This window comes from Stegostoma tigrinum, chromosome 33 (assembly GCF_030684315.1).
Source record: "Stegostoma tigrinum isolate sSteTig4 chromosome 33, sSteTig4.hap1, whole genome shotgun sequence".
NCBI lineage: Eukaryota > Metazoa > Chordata > Chondrichthyes > Orectolobiformes > Stegostomatidae > Stegostoma > Stegostoma tigrinum.
In genome coordinates this window covers 19,739,952-19,757,652 of record NC_081386.1, presented here as the reverse complement: position 1 = coordinate 19,757,652, position 17,701 = coordinate 19,739,952, and the positions used below count along the sequence as shown (strand labels likewise).

The 17,701-nt window shown below is 39.9% G+C and overlaps 1 protein-coding gene across 3 annotated transcripts in view; it reads right to left on the bottom strand.

Annotated features, from left to right (window-relative positions):
• atosa (atos homolog A) overlaps window positions 1–17,701 on the bottom strand; it is a 118,306-nt gene that overhangs the window by 19,630 nt on the left and 80,975 nt on the right. For 2 of the 3 annotated variants that reach the window (XM_048562877.2, XM_048562878.2), the window contains exons 2-5: window positions 16,390–16,574; window positions 16,005–16,210; window positions 7,928–8,053; window positions 1,415–3,020 (exon numbers count right to left, since the gene is read on the bottom strand). In XM_048562877.2, the coding sequence (XP_048418834.2) occupies window positions 1,415–3,020; window positions 7,928–8,053; window positions 16,005–16,210; window positions 16,390–16,574 (2,123 nt within the window). Of the gene's footprint in view, window positions 1–1,414; window positions 3,021–7,927; window positions 8,054–16,004; window positions 16,211–16,389; window positions 16,599–17,701 lie in introns of those variants that run through there. The other variant, XM_048562876.2, reaches the window with a different exon arrangement.

The following is a 17,701-nucleotide window of genomic DNA, read 5'->3' as shown; positions in this document are numbered from 1 at the left end:
TTTACATAGTACCATTGATATCCTTCATTTTCATGGTCGATTTTCTTCACAAAGAAATACATGTTCATGTGCAAGGCAAGACATTTAACGACATGGGAACAGTGATGGATAGGAAACTCCCACGGGCTGATGAAACTGCTAAGAAAAACTGTGACAGTAAGGTAGTTGTCTTTCATAGCACTCCCATGAGACAGTTTTCTGAACAATCCAGATGTTCCCAGTTATTTTCAGCCTAATTTGAAACAGTTGAGTTCTGAATGAAGGTTATGCAAGAGGAATTAATTACCTATGCTGCAATCATTGCTTAATTACAATATTCATAAAATGAAATGTGCCAAACAGTAATGCTAGAAAAATAATCAAATGCAAGCAACTTAGTACAGTAACAATAACCAAGAATTAATAGAATACATTGAATTATAATATCACAAAGTAGCACTTATCGTCTGAAATTAGATTCACAAGTACATATATATAAAAAATCTAAGAAACTATATCATTTAACATGCAAATCAATTCACTTATCGTAACTTGCAAATGTTTGCATTATCTTGATCCATAACTTCTATGACTGTAATGACCAGTATTTGCTTCTCCCTTACACTTCCTGCTGTATATTCCAGAAACGCGTCGGCAGCAAAGGAAATAGAGGTGGGGTGCTGCATGAGGAGGAAAAGTGGTGCAAGGAAGTAAGGCAGCAATGAAGAATGTGATCAAAGTCACAGAAGAAACAACAAGGAGATGGCAGCGTGTAGTGTGAGAGAAGCAAACCAGTCATGAAACAAAAAGTGTGACATGTTGCAGGGTAGTGGGAAGGAGTGAAGGTTTAAAAAAGTGGCAATGGTTGTGGGAGAAATGAAGGTGAGTGAGGCAAGCAGGAAGGGACCACACGTGAAGTCAACTAAGGCGCAAGGTTATGCAAGGTGAGGGGCAGTGAGGAAAACAGCAAAGGCCTAAAGGGGCAAGGCAGTGAAGGGAACCAGAACAGTATTCTTTCCTTTTCTCCCCAACATATAAAGGATGTAGCTGTATGGGATGTTGCCAGGCTTGAGGTCAAATCTGAGGCATCTGGACATGTGGAAGAAGTAATCCTCAGAAATAACCAGAACCTTATCACATAACTAATCACCCTAATGCCTATGGAAGTGAAAGTTTGCTTGAGTTGTCTCCCCAGCAAACAATGAATGGCTCCAATTAAGTCTTGTTACTGAAAAAGAACGTGCCATCAGTATTTGGAAGACCAACAAAACTCATTAAATTTAAGTCTGCATATAATTGAAGTTAATACAAGGCAGCAGGAGCATGATGAATAATTTTCTGTAATGTTAACAAGTTGCTGCATTCCATGCTATGTCAAATTAAATTGCTTAAGGATCATTAACTAACAATGGAGAAGAAAGTAAAATGTTCTTACACTATGCACCTGAGATTCTCCAGGCTTTTCTTTACAGTCTCCATTAAGTCTTCTTGGCATAGCCGAATTATGGATGCATTGTAATGAATCACAACTCTGAATATGCACATCAGTTTTATCCTGGTCTCCTTTCTTTATTGAACTAACAGCTTCTTTGGCTGCAGGTTGTGTTGTGTCAAAATAACTATCGCTGGAAGTATTCAATTTATTGCATTCGATTTTGCAGCAGGAATACCCAAACTCTCTGCGGTTTGTAGACAATGAACACCAGGGATATGAGCTTTCTGTGCTAGCTGGTTTATTTTTTGCAATGTTTATGACATTCTGAGTACAAATGCTCGAGTCCAAGTTAACAGGATTGGAACAGTCTGATTTTTCTCTATTAAATGAGCTTGCATTGTCAAGTTCTGAAACATCATGGTGTGCATCAGGGGTATGTAGATGTAATTTAGAATTTTCTGTACAGTTTACAATGTCCTCATAGAAGGAAACGGGACATAATGACTCTACTCTAGTTTTGTCGATTACAGTGTTGTCAGGGACTGGACACTTGCAGTTCACTTTATCTGTGTCAAGGGCTTGTGACAGGTCTGATTTATTATGTTTACTTACAGTTCTTTCAGCAGGATATTTTGTTTCAGATGTGCCATTCTTAACTGTAACAGAGTCCACTGGAAATAGTTTTCGTCGTGTCTGTGACCTTGGACAAACTGTTTTATCAATATCAACTTTTACCTTTCTACATAATGTGACTGGGGTATCTTCAGAAGAGGTCCTGCTCTTCTCCACATGTCTGTTTTCCAAGAAACTGCTTTCAGTGCAAGTAGCTGAACTGCAAGGAGTCTCTTTCCCTCTGCTTTTCAGGCTTTCTTCATATGAACTCTGAAGTAGTTTTGCACTAGTTGAACTTGGCTCTTGCACTGCACCAAAATGACTTCCAGCAATATGTGGTTTTTGTTCACAATAATTCAGTTGTTGGGCAATTCGTGCGATCACTTCTTCCCTTTCTTGAAGCAAGTTTCCTATCAAAGGGTTAATCTCAACTGAAAGAATAGGAGAAGATGTACTGCTGGTTCCATTGGAATCTGTAGCTGAAAATGACTTTAATGTCTTCATTGCTTGGCTCTCATATGACTGTAGTTTACTTATTTCAGTAGCATTTGCCCAATTGCAACTCTGAGTCTTGGTCTGCGAATTTCTGATTTCAGGTATTTTGTCAGAATCACCTGTTGATTTGCCAGGTTCCAAGATCTCAGGGGAAGGACATTTTCTTGCGTTTACTGCACTTGCTGATAGCAATCCATGGTTTCTGACAGCCGTCAATGTTTGCTTATTATACTTCCGTTGCGCCCCTGGCATACAGTAGTCCTGCCCTTTTGCACTGGTAGGTTGAGAAGCATCCTTTTCTTGACTGGAAATACTTTTTCCGTAGAAACCGAGTGTACTATGAATGCTGCATGTCAACAATGGGTAAGTAGGCTGCCTGGGCAAGGATAGGACACTCACTCGCAAAGCCAGGTTATGAGAAATATTAGGAACTGGAAAGACATGTTCAACTGGAGGCTGGGTAAAATTTAGCAACATATCTTCATCTGTTGCACTTATTCTGAAAATCAAGCAAAATAAAATTAACAAGTCACATACAATAATATAATCAGTTTTAAAAAAACCGACCTACGCATTATTATACCTAACACAAACAATCTTGGCTGGAGCAACAAAATCCAACAGCCTGGAATTTCTGGAAGTGAAAGGAGACAAAATCCGAGCTGCATGTATATCTTGCTTTGGTGGGTGGTGGGAACTGGAGTTGTATTTTCCAAGGTACAACTAATTTAGTGGCTGCTGTTGGGCTTGCCTTTGAAGATGTGTCCCTTTGCTCACCCATTCCAAACAGTTGCTGACACAAACACAGGACCAGCAGCAGTGGTAGAAGAGGCTACTGGTAGGGCTGTACCTAGAGAAGGAGCCCACATTAATGGATAAATCCCCTCACAACCAGGTACGTAATCTAGGGCCAGCACAGCCAGTAAGGCAGGCTCTGAGGACAGGAGGCAATGATGCCACAGTATTAGCCACTGCTCCCTGGGGTTCTGTTGTGGGCTAAAAGGAGTGTGTCCAAAAAGGAGAGCCTCCTCCTTTCCCCAGATCCCAACGGGTGACCATCAAGTCTTCACTGGCAATCTCCTAACCAGCAAAGACTAATCCACCACTGCTTTTACTGCTCCCTTAAAATGCCTTGAGGTATATTTATAAAATCCTTTAATATAAAACAAGTTACTGTTTTTGTCAAAGCCTTTTTGAATTATTTGTACCTGCCATTGGTTTTGTCATGCTATCTGTACTTGGACTTCCACATTTCCCCAATACGCTTTTTCCCCCAATGAGCTTCATTTGCCACAATTTTGCCAACATCCTGACTTTCTGGTCCCATCTACACCATAAACTGTACTGCCCTAATTTAGCACTGCTTGAAAACCTCGATACATGGATCTCTATTCCTCAATCTAAGTCACATATTAATACATTTTAAAGCCCAAATGCAGGTCCTGGTGATCGGCACTAATCAAATCCAGCTAATTTGAGCATATAAAACCTTAAGACCGATAAGACACAGGAGGAGAAATTAAGCCATTCAGCCCATTGAGTCTGCTCCGCCATTCAATTACAGCTGATTAGTTTCTCAAGCCCATTCTCCCACTTTCTCCCCATAACCCTTGATCCCCTTGACAATCAAGAACCTATCTATCTCTGTCTTAAATATACTCAATGACCTAGTCTTCGTAGCCTTCTTTGGCAGTGAATTCCATAGATTCAGACTCTCTGGCTGAAGAAGTTTCTCCTTATCTCTGAACTAAAAAGGGATTCCCTTTACTCTAAGGCTGTGCCCTTGGGTTCTTGCCTCTCCTACCAATGGAATCATCCTCCCAACATTCAGTCTGTCCAGATCATTCAGTATTCTGTAAGTTTCAATTAGATCCCACATCAACCTTCTAAACTCCATCAAGTATAGACCAAGAGACCTTAAACAATGCTCATATGTTAGGCTTTTAATTCCTAAGACCATTCGCGTGAACATCCTCTGAACCCACTTCAGGGTCAGTACATCTTCGAGGTACAGGGCCCAAAACTGCGCATGATACGCCAAATGTGGCCTGACCAAAGCCTTATAGAGTCTCAGAAGTACATCCCTGCTTTAATATTCAAGATCTCTCAAAATAAATGCCAAAGTTGCATTTGTCTTTCTAACTACCTGCAAGTTTACCTTGAGACAATCCTGGACTAGAACTCCCAAGTCTCTTCGCACTTCAGACATCTGAATTTCCTCCCCCTTTAGAAAATAGTCCATGCATTTACTCTGTTTACCAAGGTGCATGATCTCACACTTTCCCACGTTGTACTCCATCTGTCACTTCTTACCCACTCTCCTAATCTGTGCAAATCGTTCTGCAGCCTCCCCGCCTCCTCAATACTACCTGTTCCTCCTCCTACCTTTGCATTGTTTGCAAATTTAGCCAGAATGCTCTCAGTTCCTGCATCTAGATCATTAATGTATAAAAGTGAAAAGTTGTGGTCCTAAAACTGACCCTTTTGGAACACCACTTGTACCATCCTGAGAAAGACCCTTTCATTCCCACTCTCTGCTTTCTGCCAGAGCTCCAATCTTCTAACCATACTAGTACCTTGTCTCTAACACCAAGGCACTTATCTTACTCAGCAGTCTCCCGTGCAGCACCTTGTCAAAGTCCTACATAGAAGTCCAAGTAGATAACATCCATTGGTTCTCCCTGGCCTGCTTGTTCCTTCCTCACAAAGAATTCTAACAGATTTGTCAGGCATGACCTCCCCTTGATGAAGCCATACTGACTTTGCCCTGTTTTACCAAGCACTCCAAAGTATTCAGAAATCCCATCCTTCACAATGGACTCCAAAACCTTATCCATGACCAAGATGAGGCTAATTGGCCTGTGATTTTCAATTTTTTGCCTTACTCCCTTCTAAACGGGATGTCATGTTCCCGTTTTGTACAACACTTCCAGTCTTGTAGGCCCTCCCTGACTGTAGTGATTCCTGAAAGAACACCACTGATGCCTCCAGTATCTCTTCAGCTATCTCCTTATGAACTCAGAAGTGTATTCCATCTGGTCCTGGTGTTTTGTCCACCTTCAGGCCATTCAGTTTTTCTAGCACCTTCTCCTTGGTGAAGGCCACCATTTCAGCTCTGCCCCCGGCTCTCTTGAATTTTCAGGATATTACACTGTGAAGACTGACGCAAAGTAGTTATTCAGTTGCTTTCCCACTTCCTCTTCCCCCACTATTACCTCTTCAGTGTCATTTTCCAGCAGTCCCACGTCCACCTTGGCCTCTCTTTTGTCCTTTATATATCTAAAAAGACTCTTACAGTCCTCCTTTATATTACTGGTTAGCTTACCCTCATATTTAATCTTCTCTCCCCCTTTTTTTTGTTGTCCTCTGTTGGTCTTTGAGAGCTTTCTAATCCTCTGGTTTCCCACTGCCCTTCACCATATTATGTGCTTTCTCATTCGCTTTCATGCTATCCCTGACTTCCTTAGTCAGCCATGGTTGCCTCACTGTCCCTACGCCATGCTTCTTTTTCCTCGGGATGAATTTTTGCTGTGTCTTCTGAATGACTCTTGCCATTGCTGTTCCACAGTCTTTCCTGATAGTCTTCTCTCCCAGTCAATTCTGCTCAGGTCCTCCCCTTTTGCCTCTGTAGTTACCTTTATTCAGCTGTAATGCCAGATATAATTAAAGTTAGTCCTCTCCCTCTCAAATTGCAGAGTTAATTCAATCATATTATGATCACTGCCTCCGAAGGGTTCCTTCATCTTAAGCTCCCTTATCAAGTCTGCCTCATTGCACAACACTAAATGCAGTATTCCCTCTTCCCTAGTGGGCACCATCACATGCTACACCAAAAAGCCATCTCATAGACATTCCATGAACTCCTTTCCTTGCAAACCACTACCAAAAGGATTTTTCCAGCCCACCTGCATAGTGAAATTCCCCATGATCACTGCAACTTTGCCCTTCCTACACATCTTTTCAATCTCCCCAGCTCCTGACTACTGTTTGGCAGCCTGTACATAATTCCAACCATGGCTTTTTTTTAACCTCTGCATTTCCTCAACTCTATCCACACAAATTCTATATCATCTGACCGTACTTGATTTCGTACTATTGGTTTAATTTCATTTCTTACTAATAAGGCAAATCCACATCCTCTGTCCACTTGCCTACCTTTTCGATAAGATGTATAGCCTGGGATGTTCAGCTCCCAATCCTGATCCCCTTGTAGTCATGTCTCCGTGATGCCCACCACGTCATATCTGCCAATTTTGATCTGCGCCACAAGCTCATTTACCTTCTTTTTTACACTGCGTGCATTCAGACACAGTCCTGTATTAACTGTCTCTCTTCTCATCATCATTCATTTATCCATTGTGTTTGAAGTTTGATTCCTAATTCTTTCCAAACACTCCTACTTGTGTCTATGCTGGAGATTTTAATAACCTCTCCTGGATTCTCCTTTCCCATCATGTTTTTCATTTTTTTCCACACAGCGGAATCTACCGCTACAGATGATAACCTGCTGCTTTATTCCCCACTGGGGGAAGTTTTACCCTTCCTTTCCCCACCACTTTCTAGTTTAAAGTCCTGTTGACCAGCCTATTTCCCAGTTTTGCTAAAACACCGGTCCCAGCTTGGTTCAGGTGGAGACAGTTCCAGCGGTACGGGTCCCTCCTGTTCCAGTACTGATGCCAGTGCCCCATGAAAAGAAGCCCCTCCTTCTGCCACATGTTTACTTTCCTTATTTTTATGTCCCTGTGCAAATTTGCATGTGGCTCTGGCAGGAGTCTGGAGATTATAACCCTTCAGGATCTGCCCTATAAATTTTGTTCTGGGCTCCTGATAATCCCTGAACAGGTCTTCTATCCTAGTCTTGCCTATGTTGTTTGTTCATCTCTTGACGATATGCCCCCACAAACCCCACGTTTGATAGTGGTAACTGAGCCAAAGCAAATCTTCACCTCAACAGCCAATCAGCATTGTCACCACCCTCTGCTGGATGCTCTTGTCTTCACTTGAACTCAGAAGGTGTCTTGCTGAGGTCCTTCTTCTGCTGGTGGTGACTATGCCAATGCAAATCCTTGCCCGCAACTGCCAATTAGCATCATCATCGCCCTCTGCTGAATCAGCATCCTCACTTATCTCCTCACCAATTTTCTCTCTAATTGAATGTGTTACCTCCATTTTCATGCACATTAATTTTGAGGTACAATGTGGAGATTTCTCTCCTGGCCTTGCCCCTTGCTTGTGGATTAGTGTCCTTCAAGCTATATATAAATCAATACAGGCAGATTCCTATGATTTTGGGGGTGAACTATAGTTAATTATTTATCATTGATTATCCATGGCAAAAAGTTCTTGCTCTTTTTCTTCTTTGAAACACACTATTCTAAAACATGAAAACACTGTTTAGTTACTCACCGGTAAAGAATATTGCGTGGAACAGCACCTTGTGATGCACTCAGCCAAGCACTCAGCTGAGAAAAAAAGACATATGAACGGACAGCTTGTAGAAGACTTCTCTCTTCAATAAAACGATCCCCAGTTCTGAAGATTAAAGATGATGAGCTTTAATAATATTGATATAACAAATGTTATGATCCTAGTGGATGGTAATACTAGATAAGTCAGATTACAGAGTGAATCTCTCTGCAGAGAAAGTAGGAACGGCAGATGCTGGAGAATCTGAGGTAATAAGGTGTAGAGAAGGATGAACGCAGCAGGTCAAGCAGCATCAGAGGAGCAGGAAAGCTGACGTTTCGGGCCTAAACCCGACTTCAGAAAATGAAGGAGGGTCTACACCCAAAACATCAGCTTTCCTGCTTGGCCTGCTGTGTTCATCCAGCTCTCTGCAGAGATCTCAAGTTTTATTTTTACAAATTGTTTGATGTGATAGCCAGTCATTGGACATATTCACAAATATACTTTGAACAACAATGTCTTTCACCACATTTACACTATATAAGCATTAGTTGAAACAACTTTAGATTCAACCCTTTCAACCTCAAACAAACAATCTTACATGTTTTCAAAACCCATTGAGAGGTCACCTCATTTCCACTTTAAAGTTCTTTGTTCAGTTAAAATGATTATAATTGGTTTCTTTCTGGAAAACATCAGTATTCTCCATTAGTTATTGTCTCTTCATGAGATCCTTCAATTGCCAACAGTTTACTTACTCCTTAACATGTGTTCCTTAAACTCATGCATTCAACAGCCACGTAGGATGTCTTCGCCTCTGACATCTTAAAAAGTGTTCTGTTTTTGAAACATCTCTCTTACTAATTACTAAGTCACTCAACACATCTTCTCTTCTGCCTTGATCGTTTTGGAGACTGCTAAACTGTACTGATGATACATATCTTTTCCTTTCAGAATGGCCTATTGCTACCCAAAAAAGTCTGCTCACATACTGACCTGCTGGATGGTTCTCTCCTATTGGAAACGAAAATTATCTTTGACTCTATCTCCGTGTCATAGCATATCTGGCAACAGCCCGATTTTTTCTTCTTCTATCCTTGTTCCCAACTACTCAACTCAAAGATTGTCTATAAAAGCCCATTTTAAACGCCTGTAAATGACTGTACCAGATAATCCTTCAGCACAGTGGAAATGTAAAATGAAAATATAACTATGTCCTTCCCTTAACCAACAGAATGTAGAAATTAAAATCAAAATTTAAGCTATACATTGTTCTGTCCATTTTACATTAGAAATTCCAAATAATAATAATAATACAAACCTTTATTATGTCTCCCTGCAGAAAAAAAATCAACTTTGAGGCGTTTATCTTTTTCTATTACATGTGTTTTTAACCACTACATTTATTTTAAACAAATGTAACTTTGACTAAAATAATATTTACATTAAATAGACAGGACTTTCCATAATAATATTACACAAGTCATAACACTTGTTTTCTTCCACTATACCTCTTGATGCTATCTGCTTAATATTGTCTATTCTCGTGGTATGAATGATTTTTAGATTAGAGTGTAATGTTGCAACCATACCATGAAAGAGGTTCATGTTCTTGTCACAAAATCTTTTGAGAAAAGTCAAAAGATTACGATCTACAAAGTTGTTAGGTATGTAGATTTCAAAGTGCCATAAAGCCAATACAAAACTCAGTCTCCTTCTCCACAGAATAATTTGCCTGATGTAATTTAACTTGCAAGAAAAATAACTAATTGGCTGTTCAATTCCCATCTCATGCCCCTGCAGTAACACTGGAATCACGACAAAGCAACGGCTGATCCAGGATCAAAATTCATTGAATTTGAGGGTCTGTGAATTTTAAAGAAAAAAGTACACTAAGGTACTGGGCATAAAATCAGAACAGGAGTTTTGAAATATGTATATGTTGAAATATAACATCACATAAAAACAGCCAGTTGGCCCCAATGTTAGCTAAAATGTAGGATTTACATGTATTTAGAGATGCAAGGACTGATTTAGGAATGGTCAGCATGGTTTTGTGTGAGGAAAATCAAGTTTGTGAGACACAATTTGAGTTTTTTTGAGAAAGAAACCAAGAAGATTGAGAGCAGAGCAGTTGTTGTTGTTTATATGGACTTTACTAAAGCCTTTGACAAGGCTCTGCAAGGTAAACTAATTAGTAAAGTTAGGTGGTTTCAGCAAGTCAGTGTAAATGGGTTAGCGTAATTTGCAGTTGCTAAAATTAGTGCAATCGTCAGTACAGCTTTCAAGTTGTCAAAGGTCTCTGACATACTTTTGCCTGTTATAATTTCTTATCTTTCTTTATCAACCTGTCAAAGACACCCACTACAGCACTAAAATTCAGAATGAACTGTATAAAATCCACACATTCCAAAATACCACGATATTTTGTGCTTATCTTAGACATAGCAGCTTTGAAATTGGCCCTAACATTGCTTTTTCTAAGAACTATTTCACCCAGTGCGGCCCAAATAAGTCACAGAGTCATGTAACATGGAAATAGACCCTTCAGTCCAACTAGTCCATCCAACCATGTTCCCAAACTAAACTAGTCCCACTTGCCTGCGTTTGTCCAATATCCCTTTCCTATTCTTGTACTTACCCCAAAATATTTTAAATGTTGCAACTATACCTACATCCACAAATTCTTCTGGCAGTTCACTCCACACATGAACCACTGTCTAAAAAAAAGTTGCCCCCCATGTCCTTTTTAAAATCTTTCTCCTCTCACCTTAAATATCCTCCCTAGTGTTGAACTCCCCCAACCTAGTTAAAAGGCCTTTGCTATTCATCTTATCCATTCCCTTCATGATTTTATAAACATCTAAGGTCACCACTCAACCTCCTACATTCCAGTGAAAAAGGTCCCAGCCTATTTTTAAAAATCAAACCCTCCATTCATGACAATATCCTGCTAATGTCTTCCAAATCCTCTCAAATTTAATAATATCCTTCCAAAGGGTGACCAAAACTGCACACAATACTCCAGAAGAGTCCTCACCAATGTCTAGTACAATCTCAACAAAGACATCCCAACTCCAATTCTTAAAAGGTCTGAGCATCGAAAGCAAGTGTAAACACCTTATCCACCCTGTCTACTTGTGACACAAATGTCAAAAGATTATGTTTCTGTTCTACAACACCAGGATGGCACAATGGTTGGCACTGCAGCCTCATAGCACCAGGGACCCAGGGTCGGTTCCGGCCCTCGGTCAACTGTCTCTGTGGAGTTTGCACATTTTCCCCAGGTCCACATGAATTTCCTCCAGGAGCCTGGCTTGCTGCAACAAAGATGTGCAGGGGCAAGGTAAATTGCCCGGGGAATCCAGGGAATTGCAGGCTAGGTGGATTAGCCGTGGGAAATGCAGGGTTACCAGGATTGAGTAAGGGGTGAGTCTGGGTGGGATGCTTTTTGGAAGTGTGGACTCAATGGGAGAAATGGCCTGCTTCCACACAATAGGGACTCTATAATTCTATGACACTACCCAGGGCCCTACCATTAATTGTATAAGTCCTGACCTTGTTTTTTTTTAAACCACAATGCAATACCACACATTTATCCAAATTAAACTCCATTTGCCACTCCTCAATCCATTGACCCAACTGATCAAGATCTTTCTGTAATCTTAGATAACCTTCTTCAATGTCCACTATACCAGCCAATTTTAATGTCATCAGCAAACTTAATAACCATGCCTCCTGAAGTCTTATCTGAATCATTTAGAAAAATAACAAACAGAAGTGAAACCAGTACTGGAACACTGCTGTTAAAAGGTCTTCAGTCTAAAAGCAGCCATCCACCACCACCCGCTGTCTCCTACCATCAAGCCAATTTTGTATCCTATTAGCAAGCTCAACTTGAATCCCATGTGATCTAACTTTACTAACTAGTTTACCACACAGAAACTTGTCAAAGGCTTTAGTTAAATCCACATAAATCTCTGCTCTCAATCTTCTTGGTTACTTTCTCAAAAAACTCAAATCAAGTTTGAGACACACAATTTTCCTCACATAAAAACATGCTGACCATCCCTGATCAGTCCTTGCATCTCCAGATACATGCAAATCCTACATTTTAGCTAAGATAGGGGCCAACTGGCTGTTTTTGTGTGATACTATATTTCAAAACTCCTCTTCTGATTTTATGCTCAGTACCTCAGTGTACCTTTTTCTTTAAAAATTCACAGACTCTCAAATTCAATGAATTTTGATCCTGGATGAGCCCTCACTTTGACGTGATTCCAACTGATGGTAGTACTGGACAAGTCAGATTCCAGTGATAACATCAAGTGAATGCACAATTTTGCCAGAAAGAAACCAACCATGCACAAACTGCATAAGGAACTTCAAGGTGGAGCCCGGTGAGCTTTAACTGAGGTTTGAATATGTGGAAGGTCAACAGTAAAAAGGTTGCATCTTTATGTCGGAAATTTTCATAAACTGTTGTTTAAAATAATTCTTTACATAGTGCAAAATTGTATGCATTTGTTTCCTTTTGTGTCCAATAAAATTTGATGTTCTTTTGTTAAAAGAATATTAGCACCATCTTGTGGCTACATTCAATGAGTGACCACAATGGTAAACAAATTACAAAAATACTGTGCATCACCCCTGGTTTCACTCTGGGACCTGACTTGTTCAGCATTACCATCAGCTAGGAATACAACATCATACAAATTCCCATATATGACAACCATCACAGCTTCTTGCAAAAGCCAAAAGCCCTCAACAACAACTTTTCTTTTTAAAAAAAGGAAGTCATCTTCCATTCCTCAGCAAATGCATATGCTAACCTGTCCACTATTCTGTCAATTACCACAGAGAGATGCTTGTACATTCTGCAATTCGTTGAGCTGTCAAAAGCTCTTTGCTCCTGGTACAGTGATACATGATAGCAAAACCAGGGGTGAGTTGACAAAGTGCCGTTCGAAAAAGTTCTTAATTGCAGGGAATAGCCAAAGGAAGACTGCACATCTGACTAGATATGAAGGCAGAACACAGCTACAATGGCAAGGTGGTCCTGGTAACTGGGGTTTGATATGTCAAAGTCTGACCACCAACCCATTAAGATTGTATGGACAATGATGATGCCCCATGGCCCGTGGATTAAATGAAGTAATGCACATGCACCTAACAAGGTTAATTTGTCAAGTTATGTGCACATAGAGGATTCCCAACGTGGACAGAGCTATGAACCTGGTCAAGAATCTGTACACAGGTAACAGAAGCATGAAGACCACCGGACTCTTGTGTTGGGACAGAGAAATCCTCACATAAACTCTTCTCACCCAAATGGGAAGAGGACGAGAAAAGATGCCCTAAAAATAGACACCACATTTATTCCTGGTTGGGGTAATATCCCACTAGGATTACCACTTTAATGTTCAGAGACAGAAAATACTTATCCTTATCACTGTTTGGTGCACATGATGAATAACAAATGGGCTTTCTGTCCTGTTTCTTTCATTTACTGCAAACAATACCAGACTGAGATGCAACATAACTTCAACAGTAGAAGGTAAATTTCAAATGCCACCACCAACAACACTGTTGCAGAACTTCATCTCCCAAATCTTAAACTGTCAGCAAGGGACAGTTCACATTCAAAACACCATGGGGTAGAATGTACTGCCCACAAAGTATATATACACTAACAGAACTTCAAACTGAACAGCCACAGGATTTGTGATGAAACCCTACTCTGCTCCCAAACAAGTATACAGGTAATATACCAGCTACTTGGATAATGTTGACGTATTCTCAAATCAGAAGTGCCAAGTGGATGATCCATCTTGCCACTTTTTAAGGATCGTGGCATCACAAATGCTAGTCTTGAGTCAATTCAATTCATTGCACGTGATATCAAGAAATGGCTGAAGGCTCCGGATACTGTAAAGTTTATGGGGCCTGGCAACATTCCGGCAACAGTACTGATAGCCTATGCTCCAACTAACTGTTCCAATATAGCAACAACACTGGCATGTTCTCAGCAGGACAAGTCCAATACAGTAGGTAATTCCCCATCAATCTGGTTTTGAATATCAACATATTAATGGAACAGAACATTTCCAGTGCTATCAAGTGGCATTTGCGCAGCAGATACAAATGGCTGTGGTCACTAAAGATCAGTCATCTCATTCCCAGGATATCACTGCAGGAATTCCTCAGGGTAGTGTCCCAGGGCCAACATTTTCAGCTACTTCAATGACCTTCCTCCCAACATGACATCAGATGGGGGATATTTGAAGAAAATTGCTCAATGTTAAAAACTGCTTGCAATAGCTCAGATACTGAAGTAACCAATGTCAGTGTCAATTGCAACAAGACTTGGACAACATCCAGGCTAGCACCAATAAATGGCAAACATTTGTGTACACAAGTACCAGGCAATAACCATCTCAAATAAGGAAGAACTTAGCCACATCCTCTTGAAGTTCAATTGAATTATCATAACTAAATCCACAACTGTTAATTTCTCAGGGTTACAACTGATCAGAAACTGAACTGAACTAGCCAAATAATGCAGACACAACAGCAAGTCAGAGGCTAGGAATTTTACAGCCTATAACCGTGGCTGTCCACCATTTACAAGTTAGGAGTACGAATGAATACTGTTCACATGCCTGGATAGGTGCAGCTGCAACAGCATTCAGAAAGCTCAAAACCATTGAGAACAAGATAGCCACTCGACTGGCACTCCCATTCACCATCAACACACAGTGACAGTAAGGTGAACCATCTATATGATGCACTGCAGCAACTCAAAGCTCCTTCGGAACTGTGGGTGTACCAACAGCCCATGGACAGGAGCAATTTGTGAAAGGAATCTCACCACCAATCTCAAGGGCTATTAAGGATCGACTTTTAAACACTGGCCTAGCCAATGCCCACAACCCATGAAAAAATAAAAAAAATTCAACTTTAATGTTGTTTTCTAGACACTAACATAGGCCTCCTTTAGAAACACAACACAACCCAAATAGAAGGTTGGTAAAAGAGTTTATGAGAGGTGCTCCTCTAGCAAAGGTGGTAGTGCTGGTAGCACATTTATTAAGTAACAATAACTGGATAACATCAGCCAGGATTTCATCTAAATGCGTGTACGGATGTGTTCTGGTCTTTGCGCTGACAGTGAAGAAGTAGACATGAGATGAGCAAATTCAATTTCAGGCAATTCTACATAAACTAACCATAGTCATTCTGCTCCATGAATATTTATTCTGTTTGCAGAACCTGATTAGATAGTACTAGGCTACGATTTAAATGAGCAACAGGTGAACAGAAGGCATACGCATTTGAACACCCCAACCGAATTTATAGTCTAAATTTCTGATCCTTATGTAACAGCACTAAGTTTGCAAAGCTTTGGCAAGTATTTCTGTTCAGCAATGTAAGCCCCTATGGATATTCTATAAAGAAAATACACCATTTCAACAATTAAACTAATTTAAAATCTTAAAAATTAAAACATATACAAGCTAATACATCCATAATTTCAGTATTAGACTAATTTTACTACGTAGGCTTATGTACATCAGCATATACTGCAATATTTTGCCAATGTTCTCAGCACAGTCACAATTTCATTTCAGAGCAGGTTAACGAATGAAAATATATGGAAGACAACTAGCAGTGGGAAACACTTTTGGAAATGCTTACAGAACCAAACTTAGTCATAATGGGGCTCCTTTATACTTCACACACAGATTATCTGACTACAGATCAATTCATCCCAAAGATAGCTGCACCAAATTGTCTACTTGCTAGCCATTAAAGATGCGAAATCTTAGTGAAACAAGACAATTAAACATAATCACTGTAGTATATCAAACCAAAACAAATTCCAAAAACAAAATAAAACAGCAGTTGATTTTTGAAGTCATACAATGGTTTCTGTGCTTTTATTCTTTTCTTCAACAGCATTATTCATTTTCTTCACATGACAAAAGAAAGGAAAAAAGATATCTACTAATTTAGTTGACTTTTTATGTTTTTTAAAAAAAAGAGTATTTTACACTAGCAAAGAACAATGACTTACTGTTTGGGCACCGACTGTAAAGACCACCTTTCCAGCAGCAAAGCATCTTGTTTGATAGCAGGGTCGTTTATATCACTCCCCTCAGTGGATGGGCCATCAGCATCACTATAGCAACAGTCGGGAAGCAACATCACTTCAACCATGATTGAAGTATTATTCCTCCACAGAAGCAAAACCTGAGACCTGGTCCTTCTAGCCTGACAACACTGTCAAAATACAGGAAGAAGAAGAAAAGAAATTGAGCCAACTTGAAAACAAAACTTTTCAGAATCAAAATCCAAGAGTCCACATTGGCAAGTTATTGATTTATGTTTTCAGTTGAGAGAAATTACGATTTAATATGAATTGGATATATTCTATTTTAAAAGTTTGATAAAGTACATACTTGTGGCACTTTTTCAATGCATTCGTGTTTTCTACTTAACGACTGTCCAAGTTGTGCTGGAGGGCAATGAAATCCTTCTGCACGACCTTTCACCGAACATTCTGGCGTGCGCCCCTCAGTGATCAGCAAGGTCAAGGAAAGCAAAAACTCCTCAGCATCGTATTCAAAATACTCATCTACTGTATCTACAAGAAAGAATAAGCATTTAACTACACAAGATTCCTTATAAATCCTATTATTAGCCATCCCTATTTTATTGCACATGGGAGCTTGCAAGAAACAAGCTGGAAATCCTTAACAATATTAATCACTGCAGGAGGCAGCTCAGCAAATTCTTGAAGCAAAATAAATAAATTGGCCCATAATATGGGCTATCCATGATTAATGAAAAAGAGGACTAAAACGTAAAAAAATTGAAAAGGATTATTTGTAGTCATCCCAGATGTTTATGACAACTAAAACAGTCCAAGACTTTTTCCAGAAGCTCTTTTAAATCAAATTGAAGTTTGGCAGTTGTTTATTTTATTTCCATAAGACCATAAAACCCTGAGCATCAGGCACGACTGGGAACCTTAATTACTTTTGGTACAGATTAAAAAAGAGCAAAAAGCATTAATCTACTATTTGTGAAAGCCCCTGTTCCTCTTTCAATGTCAAAATGCCTATATCACATCTCACACACACAGTGAAGAATTCACAATGAATATATACTGGGCCCTTTGTTACCAGCTGTTACTAAAATCAGCCAAAAATTAGTAACGGTAATTAAAATTCAGTGATTCGTACAACTGTCATTATGCAAGTCGTTGAGTTCTTTATGGTTTTTACTGTAAATTCTGTGATCAAATTATCTTTTTGAACAAAACATCACTCTTTGTCAGAGTTTTCCAGCTCATTTTGTAAAAATCAAAGAAAGAAATCAAAAATATAGCCCAGGATTCTTCAAAACTACATCTGCCTGATCATAGTTAGGTTGTACAGTGCAGAAATTAAATTATCGCAACAAAATGTACATCCAAAACGGCAACACCAGCACGGTCAGTAGTGTTAGGGTTTCTGAACCCATTCGGCCACATTCTTCTCTTTCTCATCTTTGTCTCTTCTTCATTTTCTGGAGAGATGGGAAAGCTGGAATGGTGCTCAGCAGGTCGCCAGCTATGGCAGTGGCGGTGCCCACAGGAGGCCCAGAGCATGGAGTCGGCATGTCATCTGTGGCAATGCCTGGTGCAAAGACTCTTGGCCAAAGGGAGGTCCAGAGTACGGACTCGCCGGGTCATCAGCTGCAGTGATGGCAGTGCCAGGTGTAAGAACT